Genomic DNA, 22,705 nt, shown 5'->3' with positions numbered 1-22,705 from the left:
AAATAATTATGATTGTCAAATTTGATGACACATTTGCTCCTTTGACAATTGCTTGTGGCTTAATTTTGTCTAAGATATAGGCCCGTATTCTGAAGTTGGGTTTAACTTAAACTCAGGTTTAAAGTTGTGTTTTAAGTATGGATAGCCAATTGGTACATAAATGACCAACAGTAGAGATATAATATTTCAGCTCATTTGACTCTCAACTCAGTCATAATTGTCTAGAAAGTACAAATAGATGATTGTCTTCACCATTGAAGAATAGGGAGAGAGCACAGTAAATATAAGAAACATACAACGTAATAACAATTTTGACTCTTTTGGCTTTCCATAATTTTAGCACAGAGTTAGACCATGGTCTAAGTTAAACCCGACTTCAGAATACGGGCCATAGGGTTAGGGTTTAAATGGGTTTTATGTTAGGTTTTGGGTAGGGTGTAGGGTTAAACCCATGGTTGAAGTTAGTCATTTGATTAGTGTGTAGAATCAAGAGAGGAACAATTGTCGCCTGAGCAAATGTCGTGTGTGTGTGGGCCAAGTGTTGATAATTTTACTTCATGATAACATTAACAATTTTCTGTTCCCATCGAAATTCCAATGACAGATTCACAAAAGTGTGTATTTTTCAATAATTTTTTTTAATGTAACCTGAAGGAATATACATTGATCTGTAAAATACTTTATGTGTCAGATACAGAATTATATCATAGTTGGTAGTGTAAGCATGCGTAGTCATCGTAGCAGTCATAGTAGGGCAATTTCATAAAATATGTACGTCTGACCCCCTATGTGTGGGACCTTCATGAACTTTTCTGTCTCTGATTTGTTGTTATTGTGACAGCCTGTAATGTTCACAAATGACCATGACTTGGTCAGTTTATTAAGTGAAGTAAGACAAATGAAAAGAAAAATGGGGGTCGGATGTACAAAAGGGTAGCAGTAGTAGTAGTAGTAGTTGTAGTAGTAGTAGTAGTAGTAGTAGTAGTAGTAGTAGTAGTAGTAGTAGTAGTAGTAGTAGTAGTAGTAGTAGGAGTAGGAGTAGGAGTAGTAGTAGGTAGAAGTAGTAGTCGTAGTAGTAGTAGTAGTAGTAGTAGTGGTAGTAGTAGTAGTAGTAGTAGTAGTAGTAGTAGTAGTAGGAGTAGGAGTAGTAGTAGGTAGAAGTAGTAGTGGTGGTGGCGGTGGTGGTGGTTGTGGTAGTGGTAGTGGTAGTAGTAGTGGTAGCAGTAGTAGTAGTAGTAGCAGCAGTAGGTAGTAGTTGTAGTAGCAGTAGCAGTAGTAGTGGTAGTAGTAGTAGCAATTGTAGCAGAAGTAGTAGCAGCAGTAGTTGTGGCAGCAGCAACAGCTGTAGTACCATAGTGGAGAGTAATTAAAGGTAATATTATCAATATTATTAATGAAATATTAAAATGTAAACTTGAATCATGTAGGTGAACGGCACCCGTCTGCTAGGGTTGAACCACGAGGCAGTCGTCACGATCCTCAAGGATCTACCCCAACACGTCCGTCTGGTCTGCGCCCGCTCTGCCGATTCTGTCTTCCCTCAGACCGTGATGTCGGACGAGAGCCTGCCATCTATGGAGAATCCGATCAGTGATGATGACGGTATCAAGCTTCCTGATATCAGCCTTGGTGGAAGCGCTGAACCGGTGGAGGAGCAGGTATCTCTCAATGTATCTGCAGGGGTGAGTGCTCAATAATTGAATTTTCCAATGATCTCCTCACAAGGGCAATGCCATAAAATGTGTACTTCTAACCCCTTTTTTTTGGTACTTTCCTGAAAGGATTTGTTAGTTTTCTTTTTTAGTTCGTACAAAAAGTTTTAATGTTCTCAAATTTGGATGTGTTGACCGGTTCAAAAAGTCTAATAAGAATGGAGAAAATGGGGGTAGGATGTACAAAAGGGTTGAGGATTTTTATGGTTATTACTTACATTTTTCTATTGATAATTACTGTTGGTTTGGCTGTTGGTGAACTGAAAAGAATATTGATGAAAATAGGGGGAGGGGTAGATAGAGGAAGAGGAGAGAGTGGAGGAGTCTTTCTTGGTTTTTTTTGGGGGGGGGGTAAGTCCTCAAAAGGATAGTAAAAACCTGCTTCATTTCAGTTTAAAGAGGTACTCTAGGCTGAAATAATATGGGTTGAGCAGATGGAGAAAAGTCAGAGAAAAAAATAAACAATGACAATTTAATAAAAATTCATCCAGGAATAACAAAGTTATGACACTTTAAAGCTTTGCATTACTTCAGTAAGACAGTTCTCAGCATGTCCTCATGAATATGCAATGAGTAAGGGGATGAAGTCACATCCCATTTATTTTCAGCCCAGAGTACCCCTTTAAACTCAAGTAAATCTTTATATCTATTGTACATTCTTAGATGGAGATGACTACCCCCATGCTGCCTGCGCTGGATGACAGCGGAAGTCCCTTAGAATACAGCATACAGACTGAAGCTAGTCAAGAGAAGGATTCTATGTGGAGTGATGATATTCAATACATCGAGCTTGAGAAAGGAGATAGAGGACTCGGTTTCAGTATCCTTGACTATCAGGTAAGCAGAGACATTTTTAAAAGGTCAAGTCCGCCCCAAGAATAAGTTCAATTGAATAAATAGAGAATAATCAAATAACTGACCCACATGCCTTTCCCACATTTCTTTGCATGTTCATGTACTGTAATTGTTTTTGTCTGATGTAATGTGTATGTACTTTTTGTATTCATCGAATAAATAATGATAATGATAATAACTTCTAATATTGTATATATTCAAGGATAATTACATATTTTCTAGGTTTTGTATTTTGACAAGGGCTTGTAAAAGGGGCAGAAAATATGTCTTCCTTATACAGTGGAAAGAGAAATGTAGTCCTAAGAAGGGATATTAGTACTTCGAATTTCAGATGGGAATTAGGATTCAGATTTTTTATTTTTCAATTCCTCACAATAAAGACTGTTGGTTATTCTGTCTTGAATAGTGCTGGCATGAAGGTCAGTAAATGTTGATGACTTAAATGATTTTTGAGAATAAGATCCCATTCTGATTTTCCAATGATTTTTGGTGTAGGATCCTGACAACCCTGTAGCATCGGTCATCGTCATCCGATCCCTCGTACCGGGCGGTGTCGCGGAACAAAATGGCCGCCTCATTCCCGGAGACAGGCTTGTCTCGGTCAACGAGTCCAATCTCGAGAACTGCACTCTCGATGCAGCCGTGCAAGTCTTGAAGGGCGCCCCCAGGGGCTTGGTTACCATTGGTGTGGCCAAGCCTGCCGCTGGGATGGAGAGCGAGGAGGTATGTCAGGGGCCTGTCTTACAAAGAGTTGCGATCGATCCAATCAATCGCAACTATGGAAGGCCAGCAAAGTCAACATATAAAATGCATGTTTTTTTCATGAAAATTTCTAGATATAAATGTATATCCATAAATTCATTGATTTCTTGACAATTTGGTGTGTTCTCCTTTGTTTTCAAAGGATGTTTTGCAAATTTTCTGTAGAAAAAATTATGACATGGATGGATTTCCATAGAGTTATGATTGATTGGATCAATTGTAACTCTTTGTAAGATGGGGTCCAGGTTTGATGTTTTACTTTGAGCCCAATATTTGCATCAAGAAGTAACTCACAAGTAATACACAATGTTATAGTATCTGCTATAGAAGCGAATTGTGCCATGAGGCTGTCATTTATATAGGTCTCTGAATTTCGTAAAAGTCAAGAATTTTAAAATTATTTTTCTAGTCGCAAAATGTCAGGGAATGTTTTAGAATTTGTAAATTTCCTCTGGTAAATCATGGACCTACAGTTGAGGCCAAAAGTTTACATGCACCCATGGAATTCAGTGAAATTTGTTCGCTTGCCAAACATTGTAAAACTTACTATATCTTCAAAAATATAAACGTAAACTTCTGGCCTCAACTGTATATATGTTCTCTTTATTCAAAATATGGCAATAAATGTAAAACAAAGATTTTGTAGATGAACTGTAATAAATGTGTGAAATTGACCTTCATGTGGTTAGCAATGGTTAACAAATCAATGCTTTTGCAGACCCTGTATACCTGGCGCTTACAATATTGTGAGTATTCATTTAAGTCATTAAAATTCAATTTCATGATCTGGGCCCTGTAACACAAAGGTTAGCGATTAATCGCTAATTTCAAAGAACAATTCTGATTGGTTCATAGTCAGTAGGGCTGGGACTAAAACCCGGGTACCCGGGTCCCGCCCGGAAGCCTCGGGTACCCGGGTAGAAAAATCAATACCCGATACCCGAAAATTGCTCACCAGTATAACGTACATTTGATTTGTATTGCGTGGTGTAAGACATGATTGTAAACTCATCACAAAAGTACACAAGTCTCATTTTGAATCTCACCAATTACCCTCGAAATATCTACTAGTTTTTCAAGTGATGATGTGACTGAGATCGTTCAATCGTCGCCATGTTTCTTTTGTAGCGCAGTGACGTCATCCAGCCACTGCGACGCAGGCCAATTTATGAATGAAAATATAGTAAGCATGCGCATTGCAAGCCTCAGCCCCACGCAGTATTCCGTCAAAACAAGTCTGCAATACTCTTTCACCTCGTACCAAAATCGACCTAGAATTCCACTTTCCTTTATTTCATATGAATTATAAAAGGTATTCTCAGAGGATCTATTTTCTCACCGATAGCGCACAGGTAAGCAAATTTTTATTACTTCTTGCTTTTCCGTCAAAATCGTACGAAGTAACGTCGATATTACATCGTGTTCGTGAGTTTGTAGAATCTATCGCTACGTGAACAAAGTCAATTGATTTCCGGGTTTCGGAGCGTCAAATGCGCCAGCCAATCACGATTGTGTTACCATTTTCGGTTTATTATGGACTGAAAATGGTATCAAGAACGTGATTGGCTGGCGCCTCGTATGCTCCGAAACCCGGAAATCAATTGACTTTGTTCACGTAGCGATAGATTCTACAAACTCACGAACACGATGTAATATCGACGCTACTTCGTACGATTTTGACGGAAAAGCAAGAAGTAATAAAAATTTGCTTACCTGTGCGCTATCGGTGAGAAAATAGATCCTCTGAGAATACCTTTCATAATTCATATGAAATATAGAAAAGTGGAATTCTAGGTCGATTTTGGTACGAGGTGACAGAGTATTGCAGACTTGTTTCGATGGAATAATGCGTGGCGCACGGGAGCCTTGCAATGCGCATGCTTACTATATTTTCATTCATAAATTGGCTTGCATCGCATTGGCTTGATGACGTCACCAATGGGGTTTTTCCACCAGTCATATTTCGAGCGACATGATTTTCGGGTACCCGGGTACCCGCCCGAAAATTGCCACGGGTACCCGAAGAGAAAAAAACCCGAAAGTCCCAGGCCTAATAGTCAGTCTACTCAGCAAAATGCACGTGCAACGAGGATCTTGATTGGTCATTTCATTTAGCGATTAATCGCTAACCTTTGTGTTACGGCGCCCTGTAAAGTCCTTGGCTGCAAATGTTATAGACATATGAACACACTGTAATTTATGAGGTATGTGTACTGTAATGATCTATGTTGCAAAGGTTGAAATACTTCTTTATTGAATTTTCCTGTCCAATTATAACTTGCTCAGACCCAGATCGTAAGTGCCACGCCCGCCATGGTGCAGGAGTCCCCACCCCCTATGTCTACCACCACGCCCATGCTACCGGACGTTGATATCTCGCCCCTAGCGGCCGGGATAATGGCCAAGGAAGCGATGGAGGAAGCGGAGAGGGAGATAGCGGAGGCCGAGAGGGAGATGGAGACGGAAATGGAGGTCAAACCAATTTCTGTTGAAGGTAAGATTCGGGGAGCGTTTTATCAACATTTTTGTGTGACAAGTGGTCAGGGGCCCGTTGCAGAAAGAGGTGCAATCAATCGCAACTCTAAAAATCATGCGCAACTTGCTTTTCAACCAATCAACAGTGCGTTTGGGACTTGCGATTGATTTTTTGGCTTGCGTTTAAACGCAACTCTTTCTGCAACGGGCCCCAGATCTGACAACTTTCCCTGATTTTGATTGGCTGAGAAGCACAGCTATTATGGTAACTGTCAGATAAAACATCTGACAGCTTTTTTTCATGAAAAGTTCCCAGGGACCCATTCCGTAGAACTTGTTGTAATTACAAATTCGCAATAATATTTAGAAGTTTGTGAAATCCTTCATTCTGGTAATTTCTTGAAACATAGAATACATAACGGCTGCTCTGCTCATGTGAGGGTAATTATACTGCATTACTTTAGAGCACAAAGAGACTGCTGATAGAGTAAGCATTAAGTGCTATATGGTAATAATGTGTTACTATTTTTCATAAGGTTTGGTATTTATGCCAGTCCCTGAATTTTACTTTTCAAGTTGTATTGATATATATTTTTTAAAGTACACATACATTAACTGATTTACTCTCCTCACCCACCCCCTATCCTAATAGTTCCTACAGAACCAGCAATAGTGGCAGCAGAGGTTTCAGTATCCCACAGTGCTCCACCAGCACCCCAAACACCGGACACCCAAACACCAACCATGCCCCCTGATCTGGTGTCGTCTATCACAGTGTCAGACAGCCCAAAACCTGAAGCACCAGTGTCCTCAACACCTCCACCAGTCAGTGTTGGTGTTAGTGGAACAGTAGCCAAAGAAGAGGTAAGATGACACTTAGGATAGGGTATGGCGTTTAAATCTCTGTGGTGTTAACACTAACACCGGGTTGAAATTAACACCCACTGTTTCATACAATTTGTTATTGTGAGAGGTTTCAATTATTAAATGTGGAATCTTTTGATAGCATTGATTGCAAGATTCACTGAGAGTGAATTTGTGTACGTCCTTTTTACAACATATTTTTTTAACAGTAAACTGTTAATTTGAGTATTTGTTACATTGTTTGTTACAAAATTTTATAGCAGAGAAAATTGTAAATTGAATAAGTTTTGAAATTCTAGTAGTTCAATATTATTGCAATCTGTCATTTAATAAATTGAGGAATCAGATGTTTGCAATAATTTTTTTTTTCTCTTTTAGTAGTTGTTAGAAAGAAAAAAAATCTGTATTTCAAATCTATTTTTCATTTCTCTTGTAGAATGAATAACTTTGTATAATATATCACTCTATGCACAACAATGCCAATTTGATATTACTGACTTTGATATAACTAACAGAGATTGATTTGAAACATTTAACTTTTTGCCTTCGGATGAGAGATTGCTGCTTAATTCCCCGTCTAGATTATTATTGCTTCTGTATGGTGCATTAAGGAATAAAAAAAATGCTCAGAGTTGCTCAATAAGGCTGTTCATCATAATGTCTGCTATGCTGTAAATTAAGATTGGTATTTTGAAGATCAGGGCCTCGTCTTACAAAGAGTTACGATTGATCCAATCAATCTCAACTGTATGGAAGTCAATCCATGCCATATTTTTCCACAGGAAATTTGCACAATCTCCTTAGTATGATAGTAAACAAAGAGAATCGCACTGAATCTTCAAAAGAATGATGAATGAATAAATATATATCATATCTAGAAAATATTTTGAACAAACATGCATTTTAGATGTAGACGTTGCTGGCTTTCCATAGTTGTGATTGATCGGATCGATCGTAACTCTTTGTAAGACGGGGCCCTGTTCTGCTTGACTTGCTGCTTTGGAATTCTTGGGGGAAACTTGAAGAAATTATGCAGGGAAGAACTTAAGGGTATTGATAGACTTTGGGGCCCATATTCTGAAGTCCAGTTTAATGTAGACCCTGGGTCCAACTCTGCCAAAATTATGGTAAGCCAAAATTGTCAAAATTTTGTTAACATTATGTATTCCATATTTTTACTGTATTCTTTATAGTCTTAATGATGAATAAAAACATTTCAGTTTTTATTTGAAAGTATACTCGAAGAGACTTTGTTTAGCATTTTGCTATCCATAATTTAACCACAATTTTAGACCAGAGTTTATACTGGACTTCTGAATCTGAGTCATTAACTGAATCTGATGAGAAAGTCCGTCCCCAACACCCACCCCTCTCATGGCCAAGACTCCCTTCCATATGTTTTTTTTTCAATAGTGATCTTATGCAATTTTAGTGGTTTGCTGTATACCATTTTGTTTGTCATCACTTGAAGGGACAGTGATTTCCCTATTGAATGAAAAGAAATGGTCTTGTCCGTTCCTGAAGTCCTGTAATTTTATAGTTTAAACATAATTTAAAAATGGAGATTCTGTTTTGTCATAGAAAGTTTACACAGCAGAAACATGAATTCCGTTTTGCAAAGTTATATTAGATTAATTTTCACATGAAAATTAAAGAACCAGAACAGATTTTCTGTATTGATTTACTGGTAAATGAAAAAATCACTGTCCCTAGTGCTCACACAATTCATTTTCTTCACTTTTGCTCTGAATGTTTTCCATATTCGTATAACAACATGAAGCAGACAGTGAAATGTGATGTGTGAATGTATCATTATTTATATTCTTTATGTTGTCTGATATTTTGCATCTATTTTAAGTTGATATTGGTCTCATTTTGAGTCCATCTTGCCAAACGAGTCTAATAACATTGTATAGAAATAAGAATGCAGCATACAAATCTCTGTGTAATGCATCTCTGATTTCTTTTATCTTTGTATATTTGATTTATATTGTCTCATTTAATTTTGGCAACCTGCTATATGAAAAATCGTTGATATTATCAGTGCTGTTAATATTGTCCCCATATTCAACTTATAAATGTATTTTGTATCAAATATTTTATTACTCTCTGTAGTTTATCTACTAGTAAATCTTTGATGAGAAATTTCTGCCTTAAACTACCATGCATGGATTTCCCTTCCTAATAAATGATTTTAAATAATGTTTCTTTACCCTTTGGTAATTAATCTTTATAAAAGCACATGGCTTTTTGATCTACTTTAAAAATGAAAAAAATACTTGCTTTCATTTTATTCATAGGCTTTTGCACTGACAAAATGGGGCAATTCCATAAAATATGTACATCCGCCCCCCTATATGTGGGACTTTCATGAAATTCTCTGTCTCTGATTTCTTGTTCTTTTGATGTCTGTAATGCTCTCAAATTACCATGACTTGGTTGGTCTATGAAATTAAGTAAAACTTGAGAAAAATGGGGGTCGGACGTACAAAAAGGTTGATTATTTCATGGAATTGCTCAATGCAACACGTAATCACATGTACATTATGATAATAATCATGATAATATCAATTTGCAACATTTATGTAGCACTTGATACAATTTTTTTCTCAGTGCTACAGATTAGTTAGTTAGCACAGAAACCCTGATCAGGCATTTTAGCTTTCAAGGAATTTCTTATTTTATTATGAATCAATTGAAACGAGAATAATCTGAACATTCTGGATGTGCTGAGAGGATTACAAAACTATGAGGAAGTATTTAATGCATGTACATGTGTTGTAAACACACAATGCCTGTATTGCAGTTTGATGAAATTTGTCACTCTCACATCATTGAAAAAAAATTAATATGTCCACTTTGCTGTGATTTAGTATAAGAAAACAAGACAATTGCACAAATTTAGCACATGCTTCAATCAGTGAATTATCTGTTAGTATTTTTTCCTTTTTAGGGTCTATTTAGTATTGTTTTTTTTGCAAGATTTTACTTTTTTGTAAACTTAAAGGATTCTTTTGATCAAAATGTGAAATAGTTAAACAATTAATCACAAGTTTATTTTATTACACTGTGACACTACTTTGTTGATTGATTTAATACATTTGACATTTGTGCATTATGATATTTGATTTGCATTCATTATCCATTTGATCATGTGACTTGGTCATAGATATAGATGTACTTACCGTTATTTGCATCTTCGCTTTTCATTCTGTGGTTTTTTCCCCATCTATCGCTTTCCTCCGCATCCCTGCTCCTTCCAAAATTCAAATTCAACCTTTCTATTATATCCATAAATGGAACCCTTTTAATTCTTAACTAATCTTGCATCTGTGTGGCTGTCTATTGATCAAACGTATTAATTTGTTTGATTGTGTGGTCATTTGTTTTCTTTTAATCATTTATATTCTTTTTTAACCATTTATTTGTTGATTGATTTATCCTGATTAATGTCCATATCATTTCCACTTATGTGATGTTGTGCTAACATATCATAAATGTGTGGTTTACTACCCTTCCCTAATAATGCGCCCAATCAAACCCCCCTCCGCCCATTACTAACAATTACCATTTGTAATATAACTAATGAGCAGCCCTCTGCACCAGCCACCCCTCCCCACCCCAAGCGCACCCCACCCAAGCCCCCTCCAAAGCCCATCCTCCGCCAGAACCGGTTTGCTACCAGTCCCTCCTCCTCCCCCCGCTCTTCTCCCCGCTCCACCTCCGCTTCTCTCCTTGGACCTAGAGGGTATTCCCCGCCAGGCTCCAAGGGGTTTTCCCCTTCCAGTACATTTAGCTCCAGTGCTACAATCACTCTCTCCCATCACCGACAGGCGTCACTCGAGGAGCGTAGCTCCGACGAACGCGTGGCTAAGATGGTACCGATGAGGTCAACACCACCCATTGGTAGGAGGAAGTCTTCTAATGTGGTCCTGCCTCCAACCCTGGAAGAAACCATTGTCTTGAAGAAAACAAATGCAGGTCTAGGTGAATATGACACCTTTATTATTTATTTCGCGTCACCTGTGCCTGTTATGTGAAAGAGAACTGAATATGTGTGACCCGTGGGTCTCTTATTAAAAACTTGCAGTGCTGATCACTTTAAACTTAAGACAATATCTTAATTAACCCTTTAGATGAACCTTTCAACCTTTTACTTTCAGCATCATTTTGAACCTCACATGTTTTTGTGACCCCAATGAGAAGAATAATGGAATTATCCAATAGGTACATGTTCTTTCTGTAATTCTTCTATTATTGTCTTCCCCTTACTCTTCCTGTTCTTTGTCTTTTATTCTTGTCATTCTTCTCTTCATACCTAGGCTCCTGATTTGTTTTATTTGAATTGCATTCCTTCGTGTCCTCTGTATCGTAATTGAAACTTTGAATCCCATTGCTAAGGTTTGACGGTCAGTGCGGACAAGGCCAACGGGGTGGTCATCAAGTCTATAATCCGTGGTGGGTGTGTCCAGCAGGACGGGCGCCTCTCAATGGGTGATTACATCACTGGAGTGAATGGAGAGAGCATGCGTAACCTCAGCAACAACACGGCCAGGGGGGTCCTAAGGCGGAGCTTCCTGCAGGGAACCGATATCACGTGAGATTTACACAATACACTTGTTCACAAAACCTGGCGGGCGTTTCATAAAGCTGTTCGTAAGCACGATTGGTGACCCTCTCTGGAGCTAATTGGCATATCCTACGTAGCTGACTTAGCACCTGAGAACATGTTCCAGTCGTGCGTTACTTTACGAACAGCTTTATGAATCACCCACCCACACACTCATTATTTGATACTCATGGGGGGTATTCTTATAGCAGTAGTTTAATTACCCCCAGGCTTACTGAGTCCTGGTGGGTGTTTCATAAAGCTGTTCGTAAGTTAAGAGCGACTTTAACAACGACTGGTGATCCTTTCTTATGGCAAATGGTATATTCATTGGCGATGGTTTTGCGCGTAAGAAAGGATCACCAGTTGTTCTTAAAGTCGCTCTTATCTTACGAACAGCTTTATGAAACGGCCCCCAGACTTTCATGGAAGTCTAGTGGCCATCCCATTCACCAAGTTTTGATCTTGTGAACAAAAGTTATCCCCCCAATATTATATGAAAGAAAATAATGGTTATCAGTATATGAATTTTCAATGAATTATGGGATACATTATATTTGTCATGATTAATAAAAAAATAAATTTACACTAGCATTCCATAGAAGTGTGGAATAAAATTCTTGTTTTTTCTTATGTTATACCTTTGCCGAATCATCAGGATAACACCTCACATTTAACGTTTCACTTACCCATGATACGTTGGTTATATGTGCAGACATACAATGGTTCTTTATGAAGATTATCACTCAGTGACACTTAAAATCAATTTCTGAATGAAATCTCTTTTACCTCATCAGATCTTTTCTGATACGGAATATAAAGCAAATGATCACCTTTAATATCAAGATGATGAAGTGGTCTATGACTTTATTGGCAATATGAATGTGTTTGCTATCTGTCCTCAGGCTTGGTTAGATAATTTTATTCCATTCACCCTACCCATGTGCCTCTTATAGTTTGTCCCATCTTCTTGGATCAAGTTGTATAATTTGTCATATCTCCTTCTCCACCATGAAATATTTGATTATATAAACCATCCAGCGTGACGTACATCCCAGCTACCAAGGCAGCTAGTCTGTTAGAGTCATCTTATGGTTCCCCCATGGGTACCCCGCCCCTGAGAACATCTCGGTCATCCAGCATCGTCAGATCAACAGATAGGTACAAGAATTTGATGATGATAATGATGGTTATGATGATAATGATAATTTTAATGTTGGTGGTAATGATGATGATGATTATGATGATGATGATGGTGGTGATGGTGATGTTGGTGGTGGTGGTGGTGTTGTTGGTGGTGATGATAATAATAATGATAATGAGAAAGATGATGTTGATGATATGGATAAAGATAATATTTGATAATGATGATGATAATGATGTTAATGATAAATGATATTGATGATGGTACTGGTAATACATGTACTTATAAAGGTAATGATGAAGATACTCCATAAAGAAAGAGGTCAATATTTCAGAGTTTTAAGTTAACCTGAAGAAGTATGATAAAGAGAAATAAGGAAAAGAATGGTACACATGAGAAGAAATGCCCTAACCTTTGGTCCGACAAAATAAAATTTGCATATATTTATTTCCCCTCTCTTTTTTCAAGCAGTAGTCCATCTGTCACTCCAAATTCCAGTATGGACATTACCATGACAACCCCTCCGAGCATGACTCCGCCCACCGAGACCACACCCTCAGAGGAGAGCGAGTGGGGAGATGTGAAGACGGTCACCGTTACTAAGGAACCAGGGCGGAGTCTAGGTATCAGCATAGTGGGAGGTATGTATCAAGAAGAGTTCTTGAAGGGGATTTCCCTTGGCTCTGGTTGGGGATTTCCCTTTGCCCTGGTGTGTGCTTTCAAATGTTTATATTTACTTTGTCCACAAGCAGTTATTCTAATTCTCAGATAATCTAATACCACATCGGCTTAACAAACTTGGTCTACTCTCAATTTGGTCAAAATGCTGTTTGGTCTACAGTTCACTTGGTCTAATATCCACTTTGTTTAATTCTCATTTAGCCTAATCCCCAGTTGTTCTAATTATCTCTTCTTCTACTATTAATTTTACTTTGTCAAATGGAAATAAGACCACATAGTGTGTAGATTAAATCAGAAGTAAACTGATGATATTATTGAATCATTTTTCTTGGCAATGTGAATGTGAAAAGAGTGATTTGTTCCAACACTGACTATTTAGGGATATGCAAATCACAACTAGGAATATGAAACATCCCCCAGATCAGTAGTTTAAAGAGACGCCTTTGATGATGCAATACTTTTGTCGTTATTCTATTCTTGTAGGACGTGCAGGAGGAGATGGGCAGGTTGTTCAAGGTATCTTCATCAAACATGTTCTTGAGAGCAGCCCAGCATGGAAAACGGGACAACTCAAAACAGGGGACAGGATTCTAGAGGTGAGTGCTAATCATTATTGGGGTGATGATGGTGGTGGTGATGAAGAGGATGATGATGATGATGATGATGAGGATGAGGAGGATGATGATGATGATGATGATGATGATGCGGAGGAGGATGATGATGATGATGATGATGATGGTGATGATGATGGTGATGATGAGGATGATGATGATGATGATAATGAAGAGGATGATGATTATGAGGAGGAAGAATAAAAGCAAGGGAATGTTGATGATGGTGGCAATGATGGAGATGCTGATGATGATGACGATAGTGGTGGTGCTGGCTGATGACGACGGTGGTAGTGGTGGTGATGGTGAAGATGACGACGATGGTGGTGGTGCTGGCTGATGACGACGGTGGTGGTGGTGGTGGTGGTGGTGATGGTGAAGCAATGATGATGATGATGATGGTGATGATGATGAAGATGATGATGATGACGAAGATGATGATGATGAGGAAGATGATGATGATGAGGATGATGATGACGATGCTGATGACGACAATGATGATGATTATGATGATGACGAAGACGGTGATGGTGATGATTTTGATGAGGATGATGTTGACGAAGACGGTGATGATGGCGATGATGATGATGATAATGAGGATGATGATTATGATTTCGTAATCTATAATTTCTTGTTATAAAAGAAGGAAATACCCTTCTTTGTACATGTACAAGCAGTGTACATTCACTTTATTCCAATGTCTACTTTCCTAAACAAGAAGCTGTTAAACCTTTCCATCTCATAGTAATAGTTATTCTAACATGTTTCACATATCTTTTATATCCCCCCATGACCCTTGACCCCCTCCAGGTCAATGGCTGTGACCTTCGAGAAGCGACCCATGATCAAGCAGTGGCCGTCATCCGCAACGCCTCAAACCCGATGCATTTCCAAGTCCAGAGTCTTCGAGTCGGCTCGCCAGCGGCAATCGTAAGTCCTACCCCGGCTCCATTTATCAGGCGTGCCAGCCGGGTCAGCCAGCTCTCTGGCCTCTTTGAATAAAACTCTTCTACTCTACCTCCTCTCCTCGTGTTTTTCATGAAGTATCTTTCAGTTCTAAATTCCTACTTTTCCCTTTTTCATGAATTCCATTTCCTCACATTTTTTACTTGATTCATTTTCATTTTAATATTTTCCATTTCAACTTCATATACTTTCCCTTGATCGTGTTTTTTGACGTACAGAGATTCCTACTGGCTCAGATTTCCTGTATTTTTCATAGGAAATCTTGATTACTTGTCTGCTCTGCTGGCCAAATACAACTTAATCAACCACATAATGATTTTAGCATAAGATTTTTCTTTTATTATCCGTAAACATGTAATTCCATATCTTTTGCATATTGCTGAAATTTTCTTTTTTTTTACAAGATTAAGAACAGTATTTATTTAGATCTGACATATCAAGTATATTCCATTGTGTGTGTACAACTCAAAGGACCACAAGGTCTAGGTTCAAATCTGCCCGGCAGTATTGTCAATTAGGAAGACATTTGTCACTCTTCACCCAAGTGTGAATGGATAATGGCATAAAAGAATTTCTTGTGTGATGTGAGCAGTGTAATTCTATTTGGTCACTCAGCTCTGTATTAGAGCATCTAGCTCTCATGTTGGATGTGTGTAGATCTCTAATATAATCCGTATTGTTATTATTTACTTGCCATTTTTGATGCTACACAAAATTTTCTTGCCTCATATCATTTGGTGCTTTGGAATAGTGTGCTTCTTTCTTCTGCTTGGTACTATAACACCAACGAAACTGACTCCAATCCAACCAATTGTACATGTATGTCATTGGTAGTTGCGTAAAAGCTTGTATTAAGGCCACCGCACACCTTACGATTGGTCTGCGACCCGATTTGGAATGACGCGATGTAGAATATGATGCTAATATTGAAACATGGAATATCTTACTGTGTAATGTTCCAAATCATCGTAAAAATACCTAGATGTTCAAATATGTGACTATGCTATCATCCTTATTAGAAAAGAAGTAAACGTAATATCTTGTTGTAGTGACGTCATAGCAATCATACGATTTGCTACGATTGAAACTAATTCATCCTTTACTCCACAATAAAGACTTGCAGTCATCCAAAATTGTTATATTATTATTCTTTCGGTTAATTTGAACCTATCATAAAAAAAAAATCATTCACATTTTCAGAAAACAAGAAAAATGCAATTTGTTCAAAAATAGGATCGTGGAACAGTCATAAGGTGTGCAGTGGCCTATGCTTGCCTGAAATAGCAACAAAAGTCTAGTCTAAAGTCGGTTACTTTAATGTGACTGTAGCATAAGAATGATATGTTTATATAATATATAATTTATTAAATAGTACATGCTTTGCACAAATAATAATAATGTGACTCATATAGTGCCAAATCCACTCTGTAGATTGCTCAAGGCGCATAAAGAGCTAAGAGTTAAAGATAAAATTTTTTAGAAGGTTTTTTAAAGTCTCGACAGAGGTACATTTTTTATGTCTTCAGGAAGGATATTCCACAAAGTGGGGCATGCAAAAGCAAATGATCTTTCCCCCCCAAGTTCTTGAAACTTTTGGAATAACAAGGTAGCCAGAAGTGGATGAGCACAAAGACCTACTTGGTCTGTAGTAATTGATAAATGAAAGACTGTATTGTGGTGCTGATCCCAGAATACTATGAAAAGCAAGCAAGAAAATCTTAAATCTGAATTTTGATAGGGAGCCAATGCAGCAAATTCAAGATTGGAGTGATATGAGAGCCTCTATTTGACCAAGTTGGAAAAAAAATTATTCGACTCTGGTGATTATTCAACTTGTAGAAGATTGACTTGCACAGACTTAACTACTATGTTTATTGAAAATTATAAGCTTATCACTTACATGACTCTTGACAGTACGTCATTGTTTTCTTTTTTTTAAGCCTCTGATTTTACAGATTATAACACCATGATGTCTTAATGTTGACTTCTTGCCATTTTGCAATCCACATTAAGAAACATACATGTAATAATTTATTGATTTCTTTATTTTTTGTGCAAATGAGGGTAATACCAAGAATATGTTACAATTCAGAGAGATGAGGATTAGAAATAAAACATAGAATTTAACAACCAGAAATAGTTTACTGTAAAATCGTCTTGCAACACTTCCTGTGGTTATAAAGATAAAAAAATATACACAGACCTGCCAACCAGTACGTTTTAGGGGTATTTACTACGTTTTTTGCAACCGAAATACGGCAGTACATTTTTTCTTCAAAAGCTATGTTTTTTGTAAAAAAAAAATTCTCTCCAAAATCGTAATTTCTTGAGAAAAATCATCTCTATATGTCTCTATTTCGTAAAAGCGTACACAAATATGGTTATTAGATCAATGTTATTTCAGGTAATTGGTTTTTTTTTCAATCATTTTTTTTTTAATCAGGGTGAGATATACATATGTTTCAATGTTTTTTCTTTCATCTGCAAGAGCAGTGCACATTTTAGCTTGCATGCAGCTTGAGCGCCGTGTTGAGGGAGTGTGCCAAGCATTTTATTATGAAATACAATTTTTTGGGGAAAAATGCAGGTTTTTTTTCACAGAATACAGTTTTTCATTCCCAGAGGTTGGCTGGTCTGTATACATATGTTTATTCCAATTATAATTGGGTTTCCCAATTCTTTGTAACCACTTAGCTGACCTCAGGATAAAGCTTCTATTCCTTTCAAGTATAATTAGATTGGGATTGATACTAAATCTTTCAAAACACTAGAATTATATTAATATAAACTCTTTTTACAAATATTTTTAACGAACAGTTGCATTTTATTTTAGAAATAACATCCACTTTCACATTTTATTTTTCTGATACATAAATGCACATTTTTTAGTTCTTTTTTATAGTAATTCATTGTCTATTTCATCTCTATATGGTATTGGCTTTGGATTTAACTTATTAATATTATAGTTTTCCAAACCTCAGCCCAGTATTCATAATGATACATTTCTTGGTATCATTGGCGATTACAAAGTGTATTCAATATTTTTGTATATATAGATGGTCATGGTGTATCTAGAATAGATCATCAGTTGAAGATGTAAATATCTGGAAATATGTAATTCATTCCCCTGGTAGATATTTACCATGTTTACATATGATCAGCTTTTGGTTCAGAACCAAAAGCGGATGCAGAATCGGCTTTTGGTTTATCTTGCACCGCGTTAACACGCTGTTACAGCTCGCGGTGCAGAATCGGCTCGCTTGTCAAAACCTTGAAATGATACGCACACCAACAATATACGTCATGGTAAAGACAATGCTGGATCCGTGGGCTTACAATTAAGTCACAATGGTAAAGTAAATGAAATGCGCACCAATTGCAGATACAGAATCGGCTTTCTGTTTACACGTAGTAAAAAAGCAGATTCTGCATCGGCTTGCGGTTCTGAACCTACTACTTTGGTGGTGCAAAATTGCCGATTCTGAACCGAGAGCCGATGCAAGTTAATCGCGTTTACACGCTATGAAAAAGCCGATGCAAAAGCCGATCACATGTAAACACGGTAATTATATTTGGGATATAAACATGCACATAAAGGAAACCAAGATCAAAGCGTTTAGTCTGAAAGTTTGCAAGGTATTAGTGAAAGGGGCAGGATAACCTTTCGAAATCCTCTGTATGTGTTTAACTTCAGGTCATTGCTCTGTTTATCTATTTATTTAAACTTATGTCCATTATTTGAATTGAACGTATTTATTGTCCCATGTAGGAAAATCCTTTCACATCAGGTTTAAATAGTTACAAATACATATGCACATATACAGAATGAAATAGACTACAATACCAATGTAATTACATACAAAATGCTGTATATGATATTTCCAATGGAATAAGTACAGTTGCAAATATTAAGATTAATTAATTATTCAGTTATTCACGTATTTGAGTTATATGTTTTAGGTTAGATATTGGATATAGTGATTAGGTTTTTTTTTTTTAAATATGTTTTTGACAGATATTGTATTACAGGTATGTAAAGAAATGCGGAATCATTATCATTGGCATAAGACCGCATGATCAAAATATTGCATCTTGGGTAAAGATCCAGGAACTAGGTAGTCTGTGGTCCTTAGCTGGTGCTGTTCAAAGCTGGTGTGGCTCATTAGGTGGTTTCAGACCGCCTCGAAGTTTGTCAGTTCCAGGTATTCTCTGATCAGGAAATCTACCCTGATCAGAAAATACCAGATATTTTGGTAATGTGAAAGCAAACCACACGTAATTTCCCCGAAAGTAAATACCCGCTAAATAGTAGGTACTTGGCTAAATTACGAGAATTTTCGCAGGGGTTTTTCCAAGGCTGCAGGTATTTTGGCGATGTGAAAGCAAATTACGGGAACTTTTAGCCCAGCCTGTCGTTCGTTGGGCGCGGTGCCATGGGTGGCTGCTGGGCTAGTGATTTTGAATCTCGCGCCTTGCCTGCTTATCAGACCATACTATGCGCATGCTCGGAACTTCTGGAACTTATCCCGAAGGGTATGTTTCAGGGCGGTGTGAATGCTGGAATTATTAATGGGTATTTTTTAGCCGAAAACGGTTCCCGTAATTTAACGGGTATTCTTGTGATCGAGGCGGTTTGAAACCACCTATTGGCTTTAAAAACAACCTTATGGAGCCGTCACCTGGAATTTCAATCCACCCCATTAGAAAGCTCATCAAAAACATAAAAATATGCAGTTTGTGTGCTGGTGCAATGCTCATTTTTTAGATGTAAATTGATAATTAGAAGATTTATTATTTTCATTATTATTATTATTATTGTTGTTATTACTATTATTATCATCATCATATTCATGATCATTATTATATTGTTGTTGTTGTAGAATTTCTGTGCATTTATAGGTGCTAAATGATGACCACCAAGGGTTGATTTTCATATTTATTCATATTTATGTGTTTATACATCTCATTTAAATCTTCCCATTCTAGATGCCTAATAAACATGCTACTAAGAAATTTGTTTTGAACTTAACATCAAACTTCACTCTTTGTGAAAATGGCATTTGCATTAGCTGCTTGGCTAGTATTCAATTCAAATCTTGAATGCAGTAAAACTTTTTTCGCTTTGCAAATATTTTACTAACTCGTGAATCGAATTCTAAATTGGCCATGTTTTTTATGGGATTTGCATTGAAGTAAATTACCATCTTTAAAGGACAAGTCCACTCCAACAAAAACTTGATTTGAATAAAAAGAGAAAAATTTAACAAGCATAACATTGAAAATTTCATCAAAATCGGATGTAAGATAAGAAAGTTATGGCATTTTAAAGTTTCGCTTATTTTAAACAAAATAGTTATATGAACGAGCCAGTTTCATCCAATTGAGAGAGTTGATGACATCACTCACTCACTATTTCTTTTGTATTTTATTATATGAAATATGAAATATTTTCATTTTCTCGTCATTGTCATGTGAAATGAAGTTTCATTCCTCCCTGAACACGTGGAATTCCATTATTTTAACATTTTGTGCTTCAGGCAAGGAGGTCCTAATCATCAAATTCGTAAAAATTGAAATATTGTATAATTCAAACAATAAAAAACAAAAGAAATAGTGAGTGAGTGACATCATCGAATCTCTCATTTGGATGTAACTGGCGCGTTCATATCACTATTTTGTTGAAAATAAGCGAAACTTTGAAATGTCATAACTTTCTTATTTTACATCCGATTTTGATGAAATTTTCAGCATTGTGCTTGTCTGATTTTTCTCTATTGATTCAAATCAACATTTTTCTGAGGTGGACTTGACCTTTAAAAGTATCAAATTAACTACCCGCCTACATACTGGTCAGTCTTGGGGCCCGTTGCAGAAAGAGTTGCAATCAATCGCAACTCTAAAAATCAAGCGCAACTTGATTTTCAACCAATCAACGGCGCGCATTTGGGACTTGCAACTGATTTTTTGACTTGCGTTTAAACGCAACTCTTTCTGCAACGGACCCCTGGTCTGCTAATCATTTCAGGGGTTGCTTGCAAAAAGAGTTGCGTTTAAACACAAATCAAGCGCAGTTACCTGATACACACAATTCATAGGTTGAAAATCAAGTTGTGATTGATTGAAACTCTTTGTGCAACAGGCTCCATATCTTGGAACACTGGGTTGAAACATGGAGCCTAATTAGTAGTGCCTTGAATGCTAGGTCACTTTATGTCATTCCAAGCATTTATGTATTCAGTGAATTTTCAGTCGTTACTTTATTTATTGAAGTGATATTTTATGCAGTGTAGTATATAATAAAGCCCATTCCTTCAGAGAAACGCTGCCATTTATTGATGCTTTTTCAGTGTATGATTGAAAATATGTGCATTTTACTGTATAACATTCACTAAATTTATTCTTACTAGAATGATGGTGAAAGATGGTCAATGGTGATTGGATGACTGTCTTGACCGGTAGAGATTTAAATAATCAAGAAAGGCTTAAATGTAGAACTACAACCTCCTAAAATTGTATGAGATCTAATCTGTACTAATCTGAAGAGTTTTTCATCAACATTTTGTTGTCACATGACAACTTACCTTGATTTTGATTGGTCGTGAAGGACAGGTATATGACTGTTTCTATGGGAACTGTACTGTGGATAAAACAAACTTTATTAGATTAGGCATCCAACAAATCTTTAGTGGAAATCATGCCCTGGAGAACTACTGTATGGTCATCCAGGGGGCTTGGTAACAGAAAGAATTGCAGTTGAACGCAGTTGCAGTTGAACGAAATTGGAGCACAATTCCCAAATGCGTGAGTTTGATTGGTTGAAAATCAGATTGTGTATCATATTTGTTCAAAGCACTTGATTGCAAATCTTTCTGCAAATGCCCCCCAGGAGAGTCAAGACGGTCATTCAGCTGTCATCGACCTGTCCTTGACCAATGTTGTGGTCTGAGAGCAGATCAACGATAAGGTGTCCATGGTTATCACTGATAAAAGAACTGTATTAGTTTTGTGCAATGGGGGCCACTTTAAGAATGAAAATAAGATCACTCTATTTTGACAGTGCATGAAATGCCCCTCATTTGTGTGCCTAATTAATTTTCTAAAAAATCACGAAAACTTACCAAAGTGAGCTTTGCCATTGCTTCATTGTGAATTGGTATTCATGTACGCTCGTATAAAAGTTGATACTAGTCTAATTATTTTCAAGAAAAATTATTTTTTCTGTATTCTGCTCCCTCGCTCAATAGTGAAAAGAAATATTTCAATACTCGCTCAAAGTAAAATTATGCTACAAACATGAAGTTGTAATTGTGAAAATCAGTGGTGGATCTAGCGGGGTTAGATGCAGTACCATTTCACTGGACTGTGGTTGGCCTGTCTTTCCGCCCTTTCACACGGCAAAAAAATTGTAATTTGTATGATGATTCCAGTGAAAAATCAGGCGAATGACGGATATTTGGCACGTTTGAAACCAAATTATAACATGATTAGAATCACAAACGCTAATCTTAATCACAAATTCAAATTCTACTCTGGAGGTGAATTCCAATTAAGTTTCCCTCAAATAACGGTACAAATTTTTTATGTGAAAGGCTTTACCTCCAAAACATCTTTTGGGGGCGGAGCTTACTTGACCTTTCAAGCACTTTCGTAGATGTAATACAATTGTCATGCACTCATCGTAGTTTGGATATACAATGCAGTGCTTTGATTGACAATTTACCAAGGACACATCGCCTTTGCTCAGGAATTCAAATTCAAATCAGTTTTGGAGTGAAAGGACCAATGATTCTAAAAACGAATTGCAATCATTATTACAATGATGATTCAAGATTCATGTGTGAAAAGGCCCAAAGTTATTGTGTCTAATCTGGCTAGATCCACTACTGGTTGTGAGCCCAATTCGGAGAGTTTTGTGAACAATTTGGTTGCTTCTGTTTGTCACCAATGCTTTCTACTTCACACATACACCTTAATTTCATGTGTCAACCATGCAAAAAATATCCAAAAGTATGGCCATTGTTGAAGC

The 22,705-nt window shown here is 37.1% G+C and overlaps 1 protein-coding gene across 5 annotated transcripts in view; it reads left to right on the top strand.

Moving 5' to 3' along the window:
- The window catches only part of LOC121423643 (multiple PDZ domain protein-like), a 93,062-nt gene that overhangs the window by 29,244 nt on the left and 41,113 nt on the right, over positions 1-22,705 (top strand). For 4 of the 5 annotated variants that reach the window (XM_041619057.1, XM_041619056.1, XM_041619054.1 and 1 more), the window contains 11 exons: positions 1,428-1,682; positions 2,376-2,549; positions 3,063-3,290; positions 5,616-5,823; positions 6,457-6,668; positions 10,262-10,655; positions 11,070-11,265; positions 12,319-12,438; positions 12,893-13,062; positions 13,586-13,698; positions 14,524-14,643. In XM_041619057.1, the coding sequence (XP_041474991.1) occupies positions 1,428-1,682; positions 2,376-2,549; positions 3,063-3,290; positions 5,616-5,823; positions 6,457-6,668; positions 10,262-10,655; positions 11,070-11,265; positions 12,319-12,438; positions 12,893-13,062; positions 13,586-13,698; positions 14,524-14,643 (2,190 nt within the window). The remainder of the gene's footprint in view (positions 1-1,427; positions 1,683-2,375; positions 2,550-3,062; positions 3,291-5,615; positions 5,824-6,456; positions 6,669-10,261; positions 10,656-11,069; positions 11,266-12,318; positions 12,439-12,892; positions 13,063-13,585; positions 13,699-14,523; positions 14,644-22,705) is intronic. The other variant, XM_041619058.1, reaches the window with a different exon arrangement.

This window comes from Lytechinus variegatus, chromosome 11 (assembly GCF_018143015.1).
Source record: "Lytechinus variegatus isolate NC3 chromosome 11, Lvar_3.0, whole genome shotgun sequence".
NCBI classification, from domain to species: Eukaryota; Metazoa; Echinodermata; class Echinoidea; order Temnopleuroida; family Toxopneustidae; genus Lytechinus; species Lytechinus variegatus.
Note: the sequence above shows the minus strand (reverse complement) of the source record. Positions and strands in the feature narration are given on the sequence as shown.